General features: G+C 38.1%; 1 protein-coding gene across 21 annotated transcripts in view; it reads left to right on the top strand.

The window, feature by feature from the left end:
• Positions 1-24168, top strand: part of ROBO2 (roundabout guidance receptor 2) — a 663047-nt gene that overhangs the window by 617998 nt on the left and 20881 nt on the right. For 20 of the 21 annotated variants that reach the window (XM_086411444.1, XM_086411574.1, XM_086411573.1 and 17 more), the window contains 3 exons: positions 219-375; positions 12130-12390; positions 16976-17181. In XM_086411444.1, coding sequence (XP_086267570.1) covers positions 219-375; positions 12130-12390; positions 16976-17181 — 624 coding nt within the window. Of the gene's footprint in view, positions 1-218; positions 376-12129; positions 12391-16975; positions 17182-18133; positions 19041-24168 lie in introns of those variants that run through there. The other variant, XM_086411584.1, reaches the window with a different exon arrangement.

Below are 24168 nucleotides of genomic sequence, written 5' to 3'. Positions count from 1 at the left end.
TATTCAGCTCTGCAACTAATGCATTGTGAAAGAAACAATATCATTTTGAGTGATTTATAAAAATGTTTTCCTGATCATATCATTTCATTGTTTATAGCTTTTAACAACTGTAACATACTGATTCTGGTGTTTTGAAAACAGAAATACATCTTCCCATCTGATGTACTCCATTTCTTCTGATATTCGGTATGTCTGAATAAATATATTATTACTTTCAGGTGGGAAAGGTGGAAAAAAGAAGAAAAATAAAAACTCTTCTAAACCACAGAAAAACAATGGATCGACCTGGGCCAATGTTCCACTACCTCCTCCCCCAGTCCAGCCTCTTCCGGGTACAGAGCTGGAACACTATGCAGTGGAACAGCAAGAAAATGGGTAAAAATGTTTCATCTACCAACAAAATGGCCAGGGCTATACTGCTGTCTCTTTTATGCATTTTTGTCTTGATGCTGTGTTCTCTTTCTGTTTCCCTGCCCCCTGCCAGCCTTTCCTTGTCCCCTCCCCTTTTATTGTTTGCTGCGTCTATATATTTTTAGCTGATAGATACAACACGGCACATATTGAGGACCTCGAATCCTTGGCCGTCAAGTGCCTTAGATTGTCTGCAATCATGATAATGCAGCCTCCATTTATAATATTGCTTGTTAGTTTGAAAGCAAGTAACCCAGAGCTCTGTGAACTAAAGAGGCACTCCTGAGAAGGGCTGAAAAGGAAATTAAAATAACCTTCTTCATCATCCCTTACATTTCTCTAATGACTTGATGTCTGGCCATAGCAGGGTGCCCACTGTTGAGCTCCATCACAATGGGATAATTGTAGGGATCTGGCCAGTGTGTAGAACTTTAATCATCAGCTTTGATGGGAATTTAGGAGTCTGAACAATAAGAGAGGTTCAAGTCAATGCACACTCTGTAACAAACCTTTTTTTGAGATAGAAAATTTCCTTTAAGGGTCTTTAAATGTGACCAGTGTCCTTATTCTTTCCCAGACATCTCACAAGTGTTAGTTTGTTTTCCTCTGTTGAAGTGTTAATTGATTTTAAGGTAGAAAAATGTTGATTCTCTTTACTACTTCTAAGTGCTCTGTCTTCCTCACAGTTCCTAGGTCACCCATTGCTTTTGACTGAAACTGCAAAGTGTAGAATAGAGGCAGTTTTTTCCAAGTGTTCCTTTATTTAGAAGTACTTAGGCATTAAAATATCTGTTTATTTAAACAATGATTTTATTTCCTCTCTTGTTTTGCTTAAAGATCTTGTGCACATGCTTGTAATTTTTTTCTCCATCTCCTTTTCTTTTTATACTCTACTGTTGTCTTTGAGGTTTCCAGATTAATTTTCCTAACTAGAAATTTTTCTATCACATTTGCTTCCTAAAGAAGATTCCATTTGCCTTTTTTTCAGTTACATAATATATATATATATGCATTATATACACAGATAGATGGACATGCATATTTATATATATACATAAGCTTTGTTGTTGTTTTTTAGCGTCTAAGTCTTATCCAACTGTTATTTGCGACCCCCATGAACTGTAGCCCACGAGGCTTCTCTGTCCATGGGATTTCCCAGACAAGAGTCCTGGAGTACGTTGACATTTCCTTCTTCAAGGCATCTTCCTGACCCAGGGATGGAACCCACATTCCTACATGGACAGGTGGATTCTTTACCATTGAGCCACCAGGGAAGCCCATACATAATCATACCTCCATATTTTTTCTCTGTATCTTTCTTTCCCTCCAAAAGGCTTCATTTGCTTCCATGAGATTACAATTCCCATATAAGAGCATATCATTTTTATTTTATTTGTTTTTAAAAGTTCACATCTGAAATAGGAAGTTAAAAGCATACCCTTTTCTCTGACTATTTTAAGAATAAAACATTGTACATAATCTTATGTAACATATATCAATAACAAATTATGTTAGTGTCACACAATTCCTGGACAGGAGAGCAGGAAACAGAGATGTGCATTTTACAAGAAAATATTATTACAGGACTTATAAATATGCATTTTAAAGGCTGTAGTTAGAAAATAATAAAATTGAACTTATAAACTGAGGAGAGAAAAGTAATGCTGTTAAACATTTATAAAGTCTTGAACTCAGATAAAATAAAACTTGTAAGTAATTTGGTATCTTAATTAGTATATTTGAGATGACTTTGTCCATTTCTTGTTATATTATTTACAGTTTTGTATTTTCTGATGTGAAACTCTTATAATACTGAAAAATATTTTTGAATAGTTTCTATATTTATACTCTGTTATTCATGATATTAACATTAAATAATTTACAGAAGAGCTTTTATGGACTTTTTTATATGTCTTGATTTGACTTATGCAGATTTAAAGTTTTCTTGAAATACAAACAACAAAAACTTTAGAAGTCACCTTTCTGTTTTTAATCACTTTTATTTCTGACAATAAAAAGGATTCAGCAGTTGTACTTCTTATGTTACTATGTAGATTTTGTTTTATTGTTTTAATATCTCATAATAGAGAACTTATGCAACACACTTTTTTTTTTCAAATATATAAGAACTATTAAGCCCAGTGCCAGGAAGGAAAGCAGAAGAGATGAAAGAAACAAAAACACTTGCAGTGAGGTGGATGAACCTAAAGCCTCTTGTACAAAGTGAAGTAAGTCAGAAAGAGAAGAACAGATACAATACATTAAAGCATATGTATGGAATCTAGAAAAATGGTACTGATGAGCCTGGTAGAGAATGCACTTGTGGACACAGTAGGGGAAGATGAGGGTGGGACGAATTGAGAAAGTAGCTCTGACATGTATACACTATCACGTGTGAAATAGTTAATGGGAAGTTGCTAAATAACACCGGGAGCCCAGCCTGGCACTCTGTGATGACCTAGCGGGGTCATAGATAATTATGACTGCTTCACATTGTTGTATAGCAAAAACCAACAGAAAATTGTAAAGAAATTTTCTAGCCATTTAAAAATAAATAAAAAGGAATATGAAAGAAAAGAAACAAAAAACACAATTAATAAGGAGGATCTGATCCCTGATTCAGGAAACTCAAAGTAGTGGGAGGTAGAAACCAAAAATCACACACAGACAATTTTGTATGGGAAGCCCTAGCTAAGCACATGTACGAAATAATAACTTGCATACAGAAAGGAATAATCATGTATGCCAAATAAGACTGGGGCAAGCCTGTGGAAGCTGAGTTTCAAGATGAACCTTGAATCATTTATTCACAAATAATAGTACCCAGAGTTGGGGGCTGTTGGATGCCAGGCTGTTAGCCAGAGGCAGAAAGGATAAAGACAGTGAGTAGTAGTCCCTAACACGGGTGCTTCCCTGGTGGCTCAGTGGTAAAGAATCTGCCTGCCAAGAAGGAGACACGGGTTCAATCCTGGGTTTGGGAAGACCCCCTAGAGAAGGAAATGGCAACCCATTCCAATATTCTTGTGGAGAATCCCATAGACAGAAGAATTTGACAGAGTACAGTCCACGGGATTGAAAAGAGGCACGACTTAGCGCCTAAACAACAACAACAAAGTCCCTAACATAAAGTAGTCTCCACACCAGAATTGATTGCTAACCAATGGCTACAACAAAATGTTACTAATTAGCTGTGCAGGTGGAGCCAAAGGCAAAAAGTAGAAATAAAAGATGAGGGGAAGAAAAGGAATAGTCCCATTAGTTTTCCTTTAGTATTTCTCCAACTCCTCCTTTGCAATCCAACCCTATTCTAGTTAAGGTTACCTCCCTTTCCTTTATTTTGCATTATTAAATAAGCTTCTCTATTGTAATCCTCATCACATTGCATTCTAATTGCTTGTCTATATCTTTCTGCAGTTGGTAGCTATTGTATGAGGTTTGTTGAGTGTGAAACAAATGCATAGAGTAGAAGATAATCTGAGAAGCTGACATGAGGCCAGGTGTGAAGTCTTGCATGTCTTACAGGAATTCTGATCTTTGGATATAGAAGATGGATTGGAGGACATGAGGCCAAGGCAGGTAGAGAATGTAGGGGATATTGCAGCAGAATAGAAAATACCATGAAAATGATAAGGAAATAAAATAAGTCATTGGCAGCAGGATGGAGAGAGAGGGATACATTTTGGAAATATATCTAGCCCAGGATAATCACAATCTTGAGAAGATTGTCTCTTGCTTTATTACAGTGTTTAATTTTGTTTCTAAGAGCTTAGATATCATCAGTTTTCCTTCTTTCTTTCTTCCTCTTTTTCTCTCTTTTTTGCTGTGCAGGTCTTGGTTGCTCTGCGCAGAGTCTCTAGTTGCGGCAAATGAGGGCTACTTTTTGTTCCAGTGCACACGCTCCTCAGAGAGGTGGCTTCTCTTGTTGGGGAACGTAGTCTGCAAGTGCGTGGGCTTCAGTAGTTGCCCCTCCTGAACTCCAGAGCTCAGGCTCGGTAGTTGTGGCGCATGGGCTTAGTTGCTCTCTGGCACGTGGGTGGGATCTTCCTGGACCAGGGGTCTAACCTCTGGCCCCTGCACTGGCAGCTGGTTTCTTATCCACTGCGCCACCAGGGAAATCTAGATAGCATCAATTTTCTTTCTAAGCCTTTCTTGAGCCATTTTCCCTCCACAATATTAAATATCAGAAGTTATCAAATCACTGCCCAAATAGAAAATAATTGGTTAATTCAATACTATATCAACAGTGGTAAATGTTCTCTCTCATCAATATGCCTCTCTCAGCTAGGCAAAATGTATCAAAACATAATTATTCTTAGCTATAAATATAATGTATTTTAATGCAATCATGGGATAGTAGGAAGAATTCTATAGTAATTCAATAGAAAACTGATGCTTTGTTTTGCTACAGCAATCAGAAATTGGCAGGCTTTTCTAGGTGGTGAACTTTATTGTATTTTTATTAGTAATTTGGTGTTTGTATCTGGCCTTTTCACAAGTTAGTTCACATGCAACATTGATCTGTTGTCATCCTGCTCATTATTCACCAGGCAAGACAGATAATATGATGCCTCATATTTCACTGACAGTAAGTCAAAGAACAAAAGCTTATCTAGGAAAGGTTGGCCAAAAGACCTTTGGATTGGCATTAGAATCATTTGCACAGTCTTTTTATCTTATTGCAAGAAAAAGTTGAATTTCCATCACTCAAGTAAGATACTCATCTATGAATGTGAAAGAAACCCTAAAAACAGAGCTAAAAATGTTTGGATTTCATAAACATTCATAGAGTCATCTGTTACTTTTTTGTTCTTCTTCAGAAACCACAGGAAACCTAAGTATCAGTTGTTCTGGAAGGAGTTAAGACATGAATACCTCAGAGGTGATACCTAGTTCTCCCCGTTGTATGATTTGCACCGTGTCCCAAATTTCTTTCATCTGTTCTCTCGTGTTTTTCACCTAGACTTTCTTGTATTCCCCATCCCTCTCTATTTTCCATTTCTTGCACAAAGAACCAGGATGAATCCCTGCTTTTTTCTTAGTTTTGCTTATGTTTCACAGGGGGACAGAATTTGCTCACTCCTGGTCTATTAATAGAATATCTTTGTAGAAAAGACTTGGAACAACTGATGGTAAATGCTCATTCTAGTTAAATAGAATAGCAAATAGAATATTTTTTAGTCATTTAGTGCATTATGTAATATAATTATCAGATCAGATCAGATCAGTCGCTCAGTCGTGTCTGACTCTTTGCGACCCCATGAATCGCAGCATGCCAGGCCTCCCTGTCCATCACCAACTCCCGGAGTTCACTCAGACTCACGTCCACTGAGTCAGTGATGCCATCCAGCCATCTCATCCTCTGTCGTCCCCTTTTCCTCCTGCCCCCAATCCCTCCCAGTATCAGAGTCTTTTCCAATGAGTCAACTCTTCGCATGAGGTGGCCAAAGTACTGGAGTTTCAGCTTTAGTATCATTCCTTCCAAAGAAATCCCAGGGCTGATCTCCTTCAGAATGGACTGGTTGGATCTCCTTCCAGTCCAAGGGACTCTCAAGAGTCTTCTCCAACACCACAGTTCAAAAGCATCAATTCTTCGGCGCTCAGCCTTCTTCAGAGTCCAACTCTCATATCCATACATGACCACAGGAAAAACCATAGCCTTGACTAGACGAACCTTTGTTGGCAAAGTAATGTCTCTGCTTTTGAATATGCTATCTAGGTTGGTCATAACTTTCCTTCCAAGGAGTAAGCGTCTTTTAATTTCATGGCTGCAGTCACCATCTGCAGTGATTTTGGAGCCCAGAAAAATAAAGTCTGATACTGTTTTCCACTGTTTCCCCATCTATTTCCCATGAAGTGGTGGGACTGGATGCCATGATCTTTGTTTTCTGAATGTTGAGCTTTAAGCCAACTGTTTCACTCTCCACTTTCACTTTCATCAAGAGGCTTTTGAGTTCCTCTTCACTTTCTGCCATAAGGGTGGTGTCATCTGCATATCTGAGGTTCTTGATATTTCTCCCGGCAATCTTGATTCCAGCTTGTGCTTCTTCCAGTCCAGCGTTTCTCATGATGTACTCTGCATAGAAGTTAAATTAGCAGGGTGACAATATACAGCCTTGACGAACTCCTTTTCCTATTTGGAACCAGTGTGTTGTTCCATGTCCAGTTCTAACTGTTGCTTCCTGACCTGCATACAAATTTCTCAAGAGGCAGATCAGGTGGTCTGGTATTCCCATCTCTTTCAGAATTTTCCACAGTTTATTGTGATCCACACAGTCAAAGGCTTTGGCATAGTCAATAAAGCAAAAATAGATATCTTTCTGGAACTCTCTTGCTTTTTCTATGATCCAGCGGATGTTGGCAATATGATCTCTGGTTTCTCTGCCTTTTCTAAAACCAGCTTGAACATCAGGAAGTTCACAGTTCACATACTGCTGAAGCCTGGCCTAGAGCATTTTGAGCATTACTTTACTAGCGTGTGAGATGAGTGCAATTGTGCAGTAGTTTGAGCATTCTTTGGGATTGGAATGAAAACTGACCTTTTCCAGTCCTGTGACCACTGCTGAGTTTTCCAAATTTGCTGGCATATTGAGTGCAGCACTTTCACAGCATCATCTTTCAGGATTTGGAATAGCTCAACTGGAATTCCATCACCTCCACTAGCTTTGTTCATATAATGATAAAAATCACATTTATATGGTTACGCTCTCCTTTGCTTGATGGTATTTGAATAATAATAACTGAGTGGAGAAGAACTAAGTGCAATTTTTTCTGTGCTATCTGAATACATTATATATACACATACACACATATTCCTTCTCATATATTCTATATGTATATTCACTGCATATATGTGTTCCCTTTAAATTATTGGAAGGATGGCTTACTACTTATGAAGAAGGGAAATTTTAAGAGATACTTGACTACTTCCATTTGAAAGATTGAATATAGCAACGGAAGTCCATGTACTAGTTTATAGAATGAAATTGTACTATTTTGTAACAAGATTTATGGAATAAATTTAATTATAACTATTAATGAAATATAACAGGATGCACATTCCCTACTGAAAATAGGCAGTTTTTAAAAAATTAGGTTTCTTATACATGTTTTTGTTTGAATTAATAATATAATATTTCATTCAGTTCAGTTCAGTCACTCAGTCATGTCAGACTCTTTGTGATCCCATGGACTGCAGCATGCCAGGCTTCCCTGTCCATCACAACTCCCGGGCCTACTCAAACTTATGTCCATCGCACTGTGATGCCATCCAACCATCTCATCCTCTGTGGTCCCCTTCTCCTCTTGCCTGCAATCTTTCCCAGCATCAGGGTATTTTCCAATGAGTCAGTTCTTCGCATCAGGTGGATGCGAAGTATTGGAGTTTCAGCTTTAGCATCAGTCCTTCCAATGAATATTCAGGACTGATTTCCTTTAGGATGGACTGGTTGGATCTCCTTGCAGTCCAAGGGACTCTCAAGAGTCTTCTCTAACACCACAGTTGGAAAACATCAATTCGTCAGCGCTCAGCTTTCTTTATAGTCCAATTCTCATATCCATACGTGACTACTGGAAAAACCATAGCTTTGACTAGATGGACCTTTGTAATGTAATGTAATTACCTAAGTAATGTCTCTGCTTTTTAATATGCTGTCTAGGTTGGTCATAGCTTTTCTTCCAGGGAGCAGGCGTCTTTTAATTTCATGGCTGCAGTCACCATCTGCAATGATTTTGGAGCCCTGCAAAATAAAGTCTCTCACTGTTTCCATTGTTTCCCCATCTATTTGCCATGAAGTAATGGCAACCCACTCCAGTACTCTTGCCTGGAAAATCCCATGGATGGAGGAGCCTGGTAGGCTGCAGTCCATGGGGTCGCGAAGAGTCGGATACGACTGAGCGTCTTCACTCTCACTCTTCACTTTCATGCATTGGAGAAGGAAATGGCAACCCACTCCAGTGTTCTTGCCTGGAAAATCCCAGGGACGGGAGAGCCTCGTGGGCTGCTGTCTGTGGGGTCGCACAGAGTCGGACATGACTGAAGCGATTTAGCAGCAGCAGCAATGGGACTGGATGCCTTGATCTTAGTTTTCTGAATGTTGAGTTTTAAGCCAACTTTTTCACTCTCCTCTTTCACTTTCATCAAGAGGCTCTTTAGTTCTTCTTCATTTTCTGCCATAAGTGTGTTGTCATCTGCATATCTGAGGTTATTGATATTTCTCCTGGCAATCTTGTTTCAAGCTTGTGCTTCATCCAGCCTGGCATTTCACATCATGTACTGTGCATATATGGAGAAGGCAATGGCACCCCACTCCAGTACTCTTGCCTAGAGAATCCCATGGGCGGAGGAGCCTGGTAGGCTGCAGTCCATGGGGTTGCTAGGAGTCGGACACGACTGAGGGACTTCACTTTCACTTTTCACTTTCATGCATTGGAGAAGGAAATGGCAACCCACTCCAGTGTTCTTACCTGGAGGATCCCAGGGACGGGGGAGCCTGGTAGGCTGGCGTCTATGGGGTCGCACAGAGTCAGACACGACTGAAGCAACTTAGCAGGCACTGTGCATATAAGTTAAATAAGCGGGGTACTGGGATAGAAAGTTGTGAAACTTTTACACCACAGATTCCCTTCTTTGAATGAAATCTGTGATCTCCAGTATATAAAACATTTTTTTTAATGCCATCATTTTAGAGCAATTTATTTTTTCAGGTCATATTGCACTTATATAATCAAAGAAATGAGAATATGAATGTAACCAATGATATTTTCTAATATACAAAAATTTTATTTGTAACACGTATTAAAGTGTGCCTGATACTAAAATGTAAAAGGCATTTCAGAAGAGATATTCCTATCACACTGTATAGGGCTTCTGAAACAATGTCTTCAGTCTGCAACTCATTGAGGTAGAAGATTATTTAGATACCCTCAACAAGAGATGAAAACTGAAAATCAGAATGTCATCACACTCTGTATAAAACCTCTCAGTGACTGTCCATCACCCATAGGCAAAATTCCAAGCTCTTTCTCAGGGCTGATGAAGCACTTCGTGATCTAGCACAACCCACCTCATCTATAACCAACCTTCTTTACTTGCCAATCCTTACCAGTTAGAAAACTGAGTGTTTTGAATACTTTATATTTTCCCTTCCTCTGGGCCCACTCAGCTGTTGCTTAGAGTATCTCCATTTCTGATGGTCAGCATAGCCCTGCCCAGCCCCCATACTGGTTTCACCCTCCCTGCTCTCTTCCTTCAACACTTGGTATCTTTGGTTATTTGCTTCTTATCAGCCTGCCCCACTGGATTGTATGCTCTATACAAAGATCCAGTTGCCTGACAGATGATCGTCAAACAAAAGGATGATAAATTCAGGAGTTTTCTAGACTTTATTGTTTAGATCTGTTTTAGTTTAGCAGCAAAACTGAGCAAAAAAATACATAATTTTCCAGTTCCCTCTGTCCCCGTACATTCACAGCCTTTGCCAGTATCAACATCTCCTACCAAAGTGGCACATTTGGTAAACTGATAAAACTCTATTGCCACGTAATTATCACCCAACAGTCATGGTTTATGTTACAGTTCAGTCTTGGTGTTGTACATTCCGTGTGCAGATGTCAAAGAACAGTTGGATGAAGGTGTAACAGCATGTATACCATCATTGCAGTATGGTGCAGCATAGACTCACTGTTGTAAAAACCCTCTGTGCCCAGTCTGTTTACCGTTCCCTCCCCTTGACCTCTGGCAACCACTGATCTTTTTACTGTTTTCATAGTTTTGCTTTTTCTAAAATATCATATAGTTGGAATCATAAAGTATATAGTCGTTTCAGATTTATTTCTTTCACTTGATAATATGCATTTAATTTTCTTCCATGTCTTACTGTGCATGGCTTAATAGTACATTTCTTTTTAGCACTGAATAATATTCCACTATCTGGATATGCCATGAGTTATATATTCATTCACCTCTTGAAAGATATCTTTGTTGCTTCCAGGTTTTCAGCAATTATAAATAAAGCATCCATGCATAGTTTCTTGATAAATACATTTTCAAACAGGATAAGTAGGAAGACACTCAAGTAAAGCTATTCAAAAATCATCTGGACATTTACTAATTACTGGTTTGTAAGGGACATCAAGACTAGATATATACATTTGTAATATTCATTCTATTTTGGATTTCTTTAACCTAGATAATCTTCTATATGCTGGATACAGTAGTAGGTGCTGGAAATGCAAAGTTGAGAATTACGAAGTTCTTGAGTTAGGATCTCACAAAATAGGTGGGGGAAAAGAGACATGAAACAAATAATTTCAGTATAATATGGAGATTGCACAGTCTAAGTATTATCAAGTTGTAATCAGTTCCTTATGATGGGGACAGAGAAGGCTCACAGAACTAAAGACATTTGAATTGAACCTTGAAGGAGAAGCAGGAACTCACAGTCAGATGATTTGAGATTAGTTATATACAGACCCAGAGATTTGAAAAAATTATTGAGTAGGCTGGTGTTGGAAAATAATGGGAAATTAAACTAAAATAATAGGCTCATGAGATGGGGAAGTGTCTTTTAATCCTCGCTAATGAGTTTGAACTTTTCTTACATGAGCAATATCACTGAATAATTTAAGCATAGGTGTGATGTGAATGAAGATTTTAGAAATGTAATCCAATTGCCTATATGGAAGGTAGAATGGAAGGGATGAAGATGACACCCCAGGAGCCAGGAAATCTAATGGACTGGTTCACATCAGAAGGAGACTGATTTATGATCATGGGCGTAGAGGTGAAGTGTAGAATATAGACTTGGGAGATATTGTAGAGGTTGACTTTATAGAACAGTTACATCTAATATTATTTTTATTAGATATAAGTATAAAATAAAATTTCTTATTTTACCCTTAAGTGTTCTTTTTAAAGTACATTGAGATCTGTCTGATATATGAAAATAATAGCACTATGGGTAAGGTGTAAACAGAAATGCTGCTGATTTTGTGTCACAATTAAAACATTTTGGGTTGATTTTCCATATTCCCCAGCCAGAATCCCTAAAACATGGTATATTTAGAAATTGTTATTTTTCTTTTTAATATGTATTTTATAGGATTAGGTTTTCAACTTCTGTTTTATAGATTTCAGATGTTGAGATACATGACATCAGTTTCTAATGAAAAAATTAAGAAAATTAGGATAGTTGAAAAGTTATTGAATGTATTTTGTAGCACAAAGTCTTAATGATTGACGTGTCACATGGAATGGAAGGTTGGCATGGACCTAGACTGAGTAAATAAAATTATCAAACTTCTTAGATAAATATTGGCATATTCTTTTGGTGTACAAGGATGCACAAGAGAAGAAAGTAGTTAAATCTCCAAGCACCAAGTTCATTAATTGCCCATAATTAGCAATTTTTTTTTTCAAGTGAATACCTTTGTTGGGAAATGATTGCCTTTTGTAACTGTGGGGTAACAATTAGCTAATAAGACCTTTTAAGAATAAATTGAGATTTTGAGATAACAGATGTACATATGGTTAGAAATTAAGATAATATCTAATAATTTACTATAGGTGATTTACTATAATAGTGCCAACAACGAGAAATCAGGCAGAAGTAAACTGAGAGAACATCTTAGATGTTCCTGTGGTTGCCATTCATGGCCAGTGTGCCTGTGTGTGAATGCCTATGTGTGATGCATTCTCTTTTTTTTTTCATTTAATTTCAGCTACGACAGTGATAGCTGGTGCCCACCATTACCAGTTCAAACTTACTTACACCAGGGTATGGAGGATGAACTGGAAGAAGATGACGATCGTGTCCCAACACCTCCTGTCCGAGGCGTGGCTTCTTCCCCTGCTATTTCCTTTGGCCAGCAGTCCACGGCAACTCTGACTCCCTCCCCACGGGAAGAGATGCAGCCCATGCTGCAAGCTCACCTGGACGAGTTGACAAGGGCCTATCAGTTTGATATAGCAAAGCAAACATGGTAATTGTCCTTATCAGTTCAGGGGACCCATGCTTTCAACACACATAGAGGGGAAGCGTTCTTGAACATTAAATTCACTAGAGAGTCTCACTGAACTCTGCAGCTGGAGTTAGAAATGCTTTGGTACAACTCTGTAATCATCTCCATAAGGAAATTGACTGAATAAATGTTAAATAATTTGACCAGAGTCACACAACTGATTAGAGTGAACTGGAGCAAGAATTCAGGATCTGCAGAATTTCAGGCTCAAGTGCTTTTGGCTACGCCAGAATCTTTTTTAATGTACAGTTAGCTTCAATTAGCTTCTTCTTGAACTCACTTCCAGCATCATAATGAAGGACTCTTTTTAGAGTCTTCAAAGTGCCTGTGATTAGTTCTGTATGTGGTTGTGAATATGTAAATGTAAGCTTCTGCAAATCACATATGGTCAGTGTCAGTTATTAAAAGACCTTTTCTGGGTTGAATTAAATTAGACAGAAAAAAGCAACAAAATTAGTACAGTACATGCATCCCTAGAAAGCCCTTAGAATACACTGTGTGAGTGTATCTGTTCAGTTACTCATGTCCGACTCTTTGTGGCCCCATGGACTGTAGCCCTCGGGGCTGTTCTGTCCATGGCATTTTCCAGACAAGAATACTGGAGTGGGTTGCCTACTCCAGAAGATCTTCCCAACCTAGAGATGGAACCCGTGTCTCTTCTGTCTCCTGCCTTGGCAGGCAGATTCTTTATCACTTGCTCCACCTAGGAAGCCCTTAGAGTAATGTCTTACAAATACAAATTCCTTGTTTTCCTAATAGATTTGTAAACTTTCATAAGATATAGATGACTGTCTACTTATGTATCCTATGAAAATGCAAGAATAGTGGGATCAACTCACAATTTTGTACAATTATTTTTTATTTACTCTCCCTTTTCCCAAATAGTAACATATGAGTTTGACTCTTGAAAATGAAATCTCAGTGACATCTGATTATCTCAGTGACATACCTCTGATTATGTACACACTCATTGATTTGTGTCCTGTGTTTGAAGTTAAATTTTCACAAAATACCATTAGCTTCTTTTTCAATAGTTTTAGTTACTGAGATAAGCTCATAATGAGATAAATCTTATTCTAAGTGTTAACTATTTTTTTCTAAATATATAACTAAATATACCAAGAGATACTAAAACCCAGAATATCACTTAAAGCTTATTACAAACATAGGTTCTTAGAACCAGAAGTTCTTGAACGTTTTCTCAATCATCAGATGTTTTTTCAAAGGTCAAAGACAATTTACTCTTAAAAAGTATTATTTTTCATCAGCCTGCTTTATAAAACACTATTAAAGCTGAAGCCAGCTGCTTTAAGAGACAAAGAATTTCCTTCAGGTTAATTAAATGAAACCCTGAAGCTTAATCATTTAAAGCACAGATTCTAGCTCAGGGGTTGTCAACTCTGCCTGAATTTGGAATCATCTGGAAAACCTGGATGTATAGCCCTCACCCCACATTCTGATTGCTTGGTCTGGCATTTGACTAGTGTCAGCCAAGGTTGGATCATGGCCACTCCTTACTAGCTTCGTGACAACAGGCAACTTGCTTAACACTTCTGTGCTTCAGTCCTCCGTTTGTAAATGGCAATGATAATTCATAGTAACTGACTCATCCACAAACTGAGAGAGCGGTCCCTCCAAGACCACCCTCACTTCTAACGTTATGTACAAGGTTGGAGAGTCCCCAAGATTATCCCCAGGTTTAAGAATTCACTAGCAGGAGCCACAGAACTCACTGAAAACTATAATTTTCAAAGTTATAGTTTATTATAATGAAAAGATATAAATTAAAATCAGCCAAGAGAAGAAATGCATGGGAAACAACTAGGAAATTCCAAAGTCAGGTTTCCTGTTGGTCCTTTCCCAGGTTAGTCGTGGAAAGGATAATGTCCCAGCGTGACAATATGGGTGGAGTATTGTCAACCAGGGAAGTTCACATGAGCCTTGAGTTTCAGAGTCTTTACTGGGGGTCTGTCTCCCAAATGAACTCCAGGAGTTGGTGATGGACAGGGAGGCCTGGCGTGCTGCAATTCATGGGGTCACAGAGTCGGACACGACTGAGTGGCTGAACTGAACTGAACTGAACTCCCAAATGTGGTTGACTATCAGCATGGCTGATCCAATTTCTGACCCTTCCTGAAGGTGGAGCTGATATTGTATTACTCCAAGTCCCCATCATAGGTCATATTGTTAGACTTTCTGGAAGAGCCTCCAGCCTCCAGGTAAACAAAGACATTTTATCAGATGGGACATTCTAGAGCTTAGAGATTACCTCTTAGGAGTTCAGGGCAGATGTTTCAGTTCTCTTTGGGCAAGGTCAAATTCTTTATTTCACATCTTAGTTTTTGGAAGAAGTAGTGAGTTTATTAGAGAAGGCAATGGCACCCCACTCCAGTACTGTTCCCTGGAAAATCCCATGGATAGAGGAGCCTGGTGGGCTGCAGTCCATGGGGTCACTAAGAGTCAGGCATGACTGAGTGACTTCCTTTCACTTTTCACTTTCATGCATTGGAGAAGGAAATGGCAACCCACTCCAGTGTTCTTGGCTAGAGAATCCCAGGGAGGGGAGAGCCTGGCGGGCTGCCGTCTATGGGGTCACACAGAGTAGGACTCGACAGAAGCGACTTAGGAAGCGACTTAACAGTAGCAGCAGCAGTAAGTTTATACTTGTATAGTACTTAGTATCTAGCCACTCCATAGCTGTTACTATTCAGAGGGCATGGGTTTTCACCTGGAGTTGTTCACTGCTCAGTTGTCTGAGTTGTCTTTCCACTCTTGGTGAGTGCTCCATAGTCACTTGCTGAAGGAGTGAACAGTTCATCTCCACCTGTCCCAGGTATCCACAGAGCTGACTGCTTCTCTCTCTGAGTGTGCTTCCATTCAGTCCAACCATGCCACCGAATGTCACACTGACTCCCCATATAGGAGGTCCAAGGATCTCATGGACAGAAGGTTCCATGTGCTCGCACAGCAGCTTACCCTACCGAAATGGCAGTGCCTCCATCTGGGCTGCACAGGACGTCACAGGAGGAATATTTTCAAATAATAATTCTGGGCTTTCCCTCCAAGGACTCTGTTCAAATTGACCCATGAAGTGCACAACACACTTATAAATATTACATACCCTTAATTGCAGTGGTCTTGAATGCTTTTTTCTTTTTTTTTTTTTGGCTATTCCCCATAGCTTGCAGGATCTTAGCTCCCTGACCAGGGATTGAACTCAGGCCCTCAGCAGTGAAAATGCTGAGTCCAAACTGTTGAAACAGCAAGGACTTGCCACTGGTGGTCTTTTAAGCAACTTGTATCAAGGCCAAAAAAAAAAAAAAAGTTGTCTAAACATATGCCATATTCCCTCTTTAATGACAGTAACGAATAACAGGCTTGCTTTCCTTCAGCATTTTATAGTTCAGAAAAAAACTCCTAGTAATCACAAAACAAGCCAAGTGGACTCTAGGGTCCAGCTCTGCATTTTGCTAGCCGTGTTAGTTGAAACTTAAGTCGCTTAAATTTGAACTAATTTTTTAAATTCTGAAGGAGAGATGGTAATACAAATTCTGTCTACTTCACAAGGTTAGGATTAGAGTTACCCACTTGTTGCAGCTGGTTTGTTTGGCACACCTGATGTTCTAAATGCACAGCACTAAGGTGCCTTTGAGGTACCTTCTGCCTTTGAGGTATTTGAGACTTTGATGGGGCTTCCCAGGTGACAGTAGTGGTAAAGAACCTGCCTGCCAATGCAGGAGACATAAAAGATGTGGGTTCCATCCCTGGGTTGGGAAGATCCCCTGGGGGAGGGCATGACAACCCACTCTAGTATTCTTGCCTGGAGAATCCCATGGACAGAGGACCCTGGCCAGCTACAGTCCATAGGGACGCACAGGGTCAGTCCCAACTGAAGCGACTTAACTGCAGCAGCAGGGTAAAACAGATGCAAAAATAAGTAGCCAGGATACAAAGTAGCCATTCCTCCCCTACACTAGATTAAAGTGGAAACAACTGCCAGCCTGATTCTTGGAAGATCATGCAGGAAGAAGCCTGGTAGAGCGGGGAATGGGCTGGTTGGAGGGAGAGGGTGTTTGCATTCGGTTTTCATGTGATGTCTTTTCTTCATAAGGGTCAGCAGGTGACATGGGTTACACAGGCTTAGTAGAACTTCTACAGGAAACCGGGAACATAATTATGTTCTTTTTGGACAAAAACAAAAAAAATCAGATTTAAATAAATATTTGTGATGAATATTCCTTTTCTCTTGTGTGATTTATTTGAACAAAAAAAAAAAATGCTGGGACTGTGCTTTTTCTCTGTGTATCATCCCATAAATACCCATAGAAGAATGTGCTGATATATATTGTTGTTATGGTTTTGGCAAGTCATATAGGCATAGTTCATTGTCTCTGCTGAAATGTAAAAACAGCACAGTAAGCTCCAAAATTAGTTAAAGGAAAGTGAGAAGACAAAATGAGTTACCATCGCATGCTGTTTAATTCTAATTACAATTTTGTGGAATGCTAATCCATTCTTCTTTTTTTTCTTCCCATTTGAATCCCAGGCATGTTCAAAGCAATAATCAACCTCCGCAGCCCCCAGTTCCACCGTTAGGTTACATGTCTGGAGCCTTGATTTCCGATTTAGAAACAGATGTTCCAGACGACGATGCTGATGATGAAGAGGAAGCTTTAGAAATCCCCAGACCCCTGAGAGCGCTAGAGCAGACACCTGGATCCAGTACGGACAATCTAGAGAGCTCTGTGACAGGTAACGGAACTGATTTTATAGGAATAACTGACCCATTTGTCACATGAAAAATGCCTCGAAAATCAAATACTTTCTTATGTAAGATTTATTCCACTCCATCTATTTCGGTGACATTTTTAATATGTTAATATTAAACACAAAATTCAAAAAGGATTTGGAAATACTTTTGCTTTGCTGCAAAATGATAAGAAAATTCATGAATTTTAAAAAGCTTTAAAGACATGAAAGAAAACTCAATTATATACACGGCTTTCATGAAAAGTTCATTCTACTGGGGAACCAAGTCTATTACATAAAAACCTTGACTTTTAGAAATGATATATTTTGTATATCAGGAGCAATGTATGAAGAGAATACAATCTTAAAACGCTTCTTAGTATTTCACTCTGTAAAATCATTCACTGATGAAAATAACCAAGTCTTCAGAGTAAGCCTCTTAAAGGTTGCACAGGTTTTATTTTTAGAGTGGGGAAGATGGAAAGCAAGATAAACTATAAATTTATGCATTTCATATTGTTGATCCAATAATTGCTGCTCTTCCAAGAAATAGTTATTTTTGAAGTTTACCCCTTTGCCTTTCTCTGGCCTCCTTCACCAAGTGTAAGGCTGCAACTGGTATTCCCCTAGGATGATCCCAGGATTGCATCCTATATCCAAGGATGTAAATTTATCAAATGGTATTGAAAAAAAAACTTAAATCCTAGTGTTTTCACGGTGACTATAGAGAAAAGTAAAAGTTTGGTCCTTTTAGTCAAGTAAATGTCCATTCTTTGATACACACACATGGGGGCCTTTTACCTGGCTATAAAGACATACCTACTACAAATGCTTGCCTCTGTATATCATTGGGTTCTTCAGTAAGCCTACCCATTTCTGTATTTACCTTCATGACACCCTTCATTCTAGGAGGCCTTTTACCACAGTTCCATTTAATTCATTTTTATTCCAACAGCTTCTTAATTCGCACCGATTTTACACTGCATGTTACAGTTCAGAAAAAACTGGTGGGGACTACCTTATGACAGTGATGAAGAAGCATGGGTACCTACATGTTTTCCCTGCGTGACTTCCTGAATTACACAATGTAATGCACAAGCCTCCACTTTTCAGCTTTTCTTTTTTACCTGAGGGCTGTCTGCTTGCCGAGCTAATTAAGATTTAAGAACTCCTGTGATTTGAAATCCAGATCCAGCTGAAGGTGGCAGAGCAAAAGTTTAAATCGTTGAATGCAGAGAGCTAACTTAATAGTGCAATATTATGTTAAGCCCCTTTGCCTGAATTTCTAGCATAATCTCCTTCAGGGTAAAATTCTGCATATTTTTGCATATCTCAGTAATGATACTGAACTCTTCTCAGTTAGGAATGCAGTAAAAACATTGCAATGATAAAAGTCAGCCATAGCCTATGTAGTTCTTTTATTAAATATAGTGTCGAAGTGGATAAATATATCTATAAATCAGGAGAATGTCATTTTGAACTTCTACATGCTCACCTACTAATACATTTTGCTATCCAATGTGACTGTGGTTAAAAACAGTCTGAATTTCCCCTTGAAGCTAATATAACGTTCATTTCAAATGGAAGCTTTTATTGCTAAGAAAAACTTTTATTTTCCTACTTGAAGTCACTGTTTAATTACTACCACATGTAAAACCCTCAGTGTGTTTAGATATGTATTCATGATAAATTTATCCTATGAATAATGTTTCTCCTTAGTAAAAGAAGTTGCACTCTTCACCAAAGAAGCCAAGTAGGAACTCTTTTCTTTCCTTTTTTTTTTGGCTTTACAGTAACTTTGTGGGGAAGGTATGATCAAAGATTTCATCTGCTCTCTAACATTAAATTGTAATTTAAGTAAATATGTTAAAAATAAAAGTACATTTAAAAAAAATGATGCGTGTGTACAGAAGTGTGTGTGTGTCTGAAAATCTAGGTAGGGTTTGTGAATATGTGTAAAGTGTGTGTGTGTGTCTATGTAGGAGTGTGTATATGAGCATAAGTAGGATTGTGAGTGTAGCAGAGCATGTGTATACACATACGTGTGTACATGGGGATGGCCCTGAGATGAATGTATGTACAGACCAAATGCTGTAGAAATCATCATGCTAATGACTATTGCTCTAACGTGTTTATGTTTTCTTCAGACACTCAAGGCTAGCTTAATGGTGCTAAATGAGGTGGGCAATAAAACAGAAACTATTTCCATTGGGTTTTTATGTTTTTAAGATGGTAAGTGCCCACAGAGAGGATTCTGATTTTACCGTCAGTGACTTTGAGTTCTAAATTTCTGTGTGGTGTGAGTAAATCATTTCTTTCATCTAAATTCTCTATTTTCATTTTCATAAGCATAATGACCATTTTTTTGTGAACTAGAACTAACAATTATGTTCCAGTCTTTAAATGTTAAAGCCAACGGAAAGGAAAGTCCAATGATAACACAGAGATGGGCTAGTAATTAGCCTATATGTAAAATTATTTATAATTTTACTTCTGAAATATGTTATATTCCAACAGCTGCCACATTAAGGAACATCAGTGGTTAGCCAGGCACAGAGCCTATATTTGTAAAAAATAAGTATATTATTTTCAGATATTTTCTTAACAACGAATTTATGAGGGACTCTAAAAAGTTTGAAATAATGGTTCATGGATGGAAAAAGCCAAGAAGAGAGGAAAATATCAGTAATTCTATAGCTCATAATTTTGGTGTCTTAGTCTGGTTGGTTTGTTATAACAAAATATCATAGACTAGATGGCTTAAACAGCAAATATTGGAAAGCTGGGAAGTCCAAGATCAAGATACAGGCAGGCTGGGTTTCTGGCGCGAGCCCTTTTCCTACAGGAAGCCATCTTCTCGCTATGTCCTCACATGGCAGGAGAGCTTGCTAAGGTCCCTAGTCATACCATGATGACCTCACCCTCATGACCTGATCTAAACTTAAATATCTCCGGAAGGCTCCACCTCAAAATGCCATAACATTATGGGTTAAAGCTTCAACATGAATTTTAGGGGGATGTTATCATTCAGTTCATAATACTCAGAAATGGAAAATATATTTGAAAATCTGTTATTTATTTACTTCCACAGCAAATATTTATTGAAAATCTATTCCTTCCAACTGCTTGGCTAGAAATTTAGGTTTGATAATAATAGTAATAATAGCAACTTGCACATACACGACACTTAGTATGTGCAGGGCACTCTTCTGAACAGTTGGCGGGTTTTGGTATGAGTGGCTTTGTGAGCTAAGAAACTTTCTTACATTTTAAAAGGGTTTTAAGTAAACAAGAAAAAATCATATGAGGAAGACAGCAAAGCCTAAAATATTTAGTATCTAGGACATGACTGAGAGATTAATCCTTGACTTGAGCACCTTATAGAAACACTTCCCAGGTGTCACTAGTGGTAATGAACCTGCCTGCCAGTGCAGGAGATGTAAAAGACGTGGGTTCGATCCCGGGGTCAGGAAGATGCCCTGGAGGAGGGCATGGCAATCTACTCAGTATTCTTGCCTGGGGAATCCCATGGACAGGGGAGCCTGGCGGGCTACAGATCATAAGGTTGTACAGAGTCAGACATGACTGAAGCGACTTAGCATACACACACACCTTATAGAAAAAGTCCACTGATCCCTGTTCTAAGGTTTTACCATATATTAACTCACTTAATTGTCATAATCCTTTATTTATTCTCACTTTATAGATAAGGAAATTGAGGCACAGAGGGGTTTAAAGACTTTTTTAAGCTCACCCACCTGATAAATGGCAGAAAAATATTCAAAATCAATCAGCTTTACTCTAAAGGCAAATTATCTTTTTTTTTTTTGCTTTTTTATTTTTTAGGAGGCTATTTACTTTACAATATTGTGTTGGTTCTGCCACACATCATCATGAATCCATCACAGGCGTACACGTGTTCCCCATCCTGAACCCCACTCCCACCTTCCTCCCCGTACCATCCCTCCAGGTCATCCCAAAAAAAAAAAGAAAATGCCTTTTCCTAGGGCGGGGAAAAGAAAAAGACAAAAGTGATAAGAATTCAAATAAATTACAAAATTAGTGCCCCTCAAAAAAATAAATAAATAAAGACAAATTATCATGATCTCAAGAGGAAAGTGATTTCCTGGTCTCCTCTCTCGCTTTCTGTGCATGTATACATATATGAATAAATATATATTTATACAAATACAGTGTATTATTTTATCTCTGGAAACAATTTTTACCCCCTATAAACTTAAGATCAAAAATTATAGTTTTTAGATGTAACTTTTATTATTTGTTTTTCTCACATTTAGTTCTATATTCAGTTATACTGACTCAAGCTAACAAAATTCAACTCATCACCACTTTTTGTAGGGAATCACATTTTTATTATTTTCTTTTAACTTTCAGTTTAAACCTATTTGGTTTTAGTAAAGTAGAAAAATGTTTTGATTACAGCACATCACACTCTTTTTTTGCCTAGAAATAAACATACAGGATTGTTTCAGTCTTCAGGAATATGCTTGTACTGCTAAGTTGCATCAGTCATGTCCAACTCTGTGCGACCCCAGAGACAGCAGCCCACCAGGCTCCCCTGTCCCTGGGATTCTCCAGGCAAGAACACTGGAGTGGGTTGCCATTTCCTTCTCCAATGCATAAAAGTGAAAAGTGAAAGTGAAGTCGCTCAGTCATGTCCATCTCGTGATGACCCCATAGACTGCAGCCCACCGGGCTCCTCTGTCCCTGGGATTATCCAGGCAAGAACACTGGAGTGGGATGCCATTGCCTTCTCCAATGCTTGTACTAGTTCTGTCTAAATGCCAAACCCACCACTTTGGGACAGCAGGATAGGAGAAGCCTTTAATACACATTTTTGGTTTTTTTACTTCCATGGTGGGAGTCAAGGGTGAGTGTTCCCTGTATTTAATGACTCTACCACAGGAATAAAGAAACAAAAGACAATAAGAGAAAGGGCAGGAGAAAAATGTCCTGAATGTGAAGCCAAGATTCTAACCGCTTCAGTGATCACAAAAATAAGAGTGAGAGTGAATACTATGATGTGACTTGAATAAAACTTTCCTTAACGGCTAGACCCTACATAAATAAGTTGGTCGAAAGGAAATCAGGGTTCTATACTTACTGTAGTTTATGTCGTTGGAGATTTTTGCTGCAAGTCTCAAAGCAGATTATTTTGAAAACAAAACCTCGCAGCCCCACCGCCTTACTCAACCACACAGCTTTTAAAGAACTGACCACTTAAAAGCATGACCTGATGCTTTGCTTTTGTTGCAAAAACTTAAGGGACATATTTTCACAATGGGAAATTTCAGAGGGAATGCTAAAAATCATTAAATAACTTTCTTAGACAGTCTCCACAGCTCTGATGTAGTTAAAAAGAAATTAAACACAGACTTCAAAAGTTAATAGATAAAAGAGGAATATCATATATTCTACTTTTATCTGAGTAGATCAAATGAGCAGATGTCATAGGTCCCAAGGAAGAGATATTTTTAATTTCTTATTTTGCTTTCTGTCTATATTATACATTCCTTTCTCTGAGGAATGTAGGTGAATTATTGCATTATTCAATACATTTGAGTGAAAGAGCTTCTAAATATTAGACATGTTTTTCTACATCTAGGCAGAGGTCAGTATTTGGATTGATGTGTTCAAAGACACTCAGAGCTGAAGATTGTGTTTAACAGATAGATATATTGTACTAAATAGGAAGAATTCATGGATTAAATATTTCCTAAAAAAAATGGGGGACAGCCAGTTTTTGTATCTCATAAAAATGGTAATGCAACAATTAGCAGGGTCATATTATAAAGCATACACTTTAGCTTAATGGGTCTAAGGATAAGCATCTATCAGCAAGGAAGGATTTAGCACAAAATGACATGTAAATGAATTGATGACTGATCATAAATTAATTTTAGTGCTGAAGATGTAATGGAGACCCAGCAAGATGCCACTCTATCATGGTATTTTACTGCTCAGTAACATTTGAGCAACAACTTAATGTCCTATCGGCAGTTCTTCTTTAACAGCTTGAATACATTTGAGAGTTTTTTTTTGGCTTTCAGCAATTTTGAAACCTGAGAAATTTGGAAAGATGGAAGATGCAAACACAAATAAATCTGGCTATGTGACACAGATTCATTTTTCATTAGATGTTTAAATATGTATTGATTATGTTTGGGGCTATAACATGTCAGATTGGTATGGATCGCTTGTAATTTATGAAGAATCTCTACCTTAGCTGTTTTACCTAGTGTTGGTTTCAATTTTCATGGTTATATTTACATTTATGAAAGAAAACCAATTGTAAAAAAAAGGGCTTACTTTTCTCTCTCTCTTTTTTTGTCTGCAGAGGGTCTTTGTTGCAATGCGTGGACTTTCACTAGTAAAAATGGCTTACTTTCTAATTGATGAATCACTGTTTTTCTTTTCTTATAATCATTGTCCTTTTTCTTTTTGGTAATAGTTTACATAAATCCTCAGATAATCTTTGCTATTTAAATCTAAAGAAAGAATGGTGGCGACAGAGAGGTGACATTAGTAATCGTTAAATTTTAACAATTTTACAATATGGAGGGAATGCAATATATATAATATACTTTTTTATTCATAATATATTGCCAATTTTCTTTAAACATATTTGCAACAATGTACCCATTCCATATATCATGGGTATATACATATATATGCATGTATCATGTATACTCCATATCTCAAAAAAACAGAGGAACAAAGAGGGACAGAAAAATTTTTCTTCTGCATATATATGGAATTTAGAAAGATGGTAACAATAACCTTCTGTTTATTTGTTTGCTTCTTGCCCTCCGTTTTGAAGGCAAACTCAGCTATACTAAGCTGAGGGCGCTGGCGCCTTTTTAGTTTGGGGTGATGAGGTTTCCTACTTTCCATCATGGGTAAATCAGATTTGTATGTGGAAATCATCATATGAAGGACTCATTACATCATTTTTTCCTCATTGTCCAA

The sequence above is a fragment of the Bos grunniens genome, chromosome 1, assembly GCF_055505025.1.
Source record: "Bos grunniens cultivar Pamir isolate PY7600 chromosome 1, Bosgru_T2T1.0, whole genome shotgun sequence".
Classification (NCBI taxonomy): Eukaryota; Metazoa; Chordata; class Mammalia; order Artiodactyla; family Bovidae; genus Bos; species Bos grunniens.
Note: the sequence above shows the minus strand (reverse complement) of the source record. Positions and strands in the feature narration are given on the sequence as shown.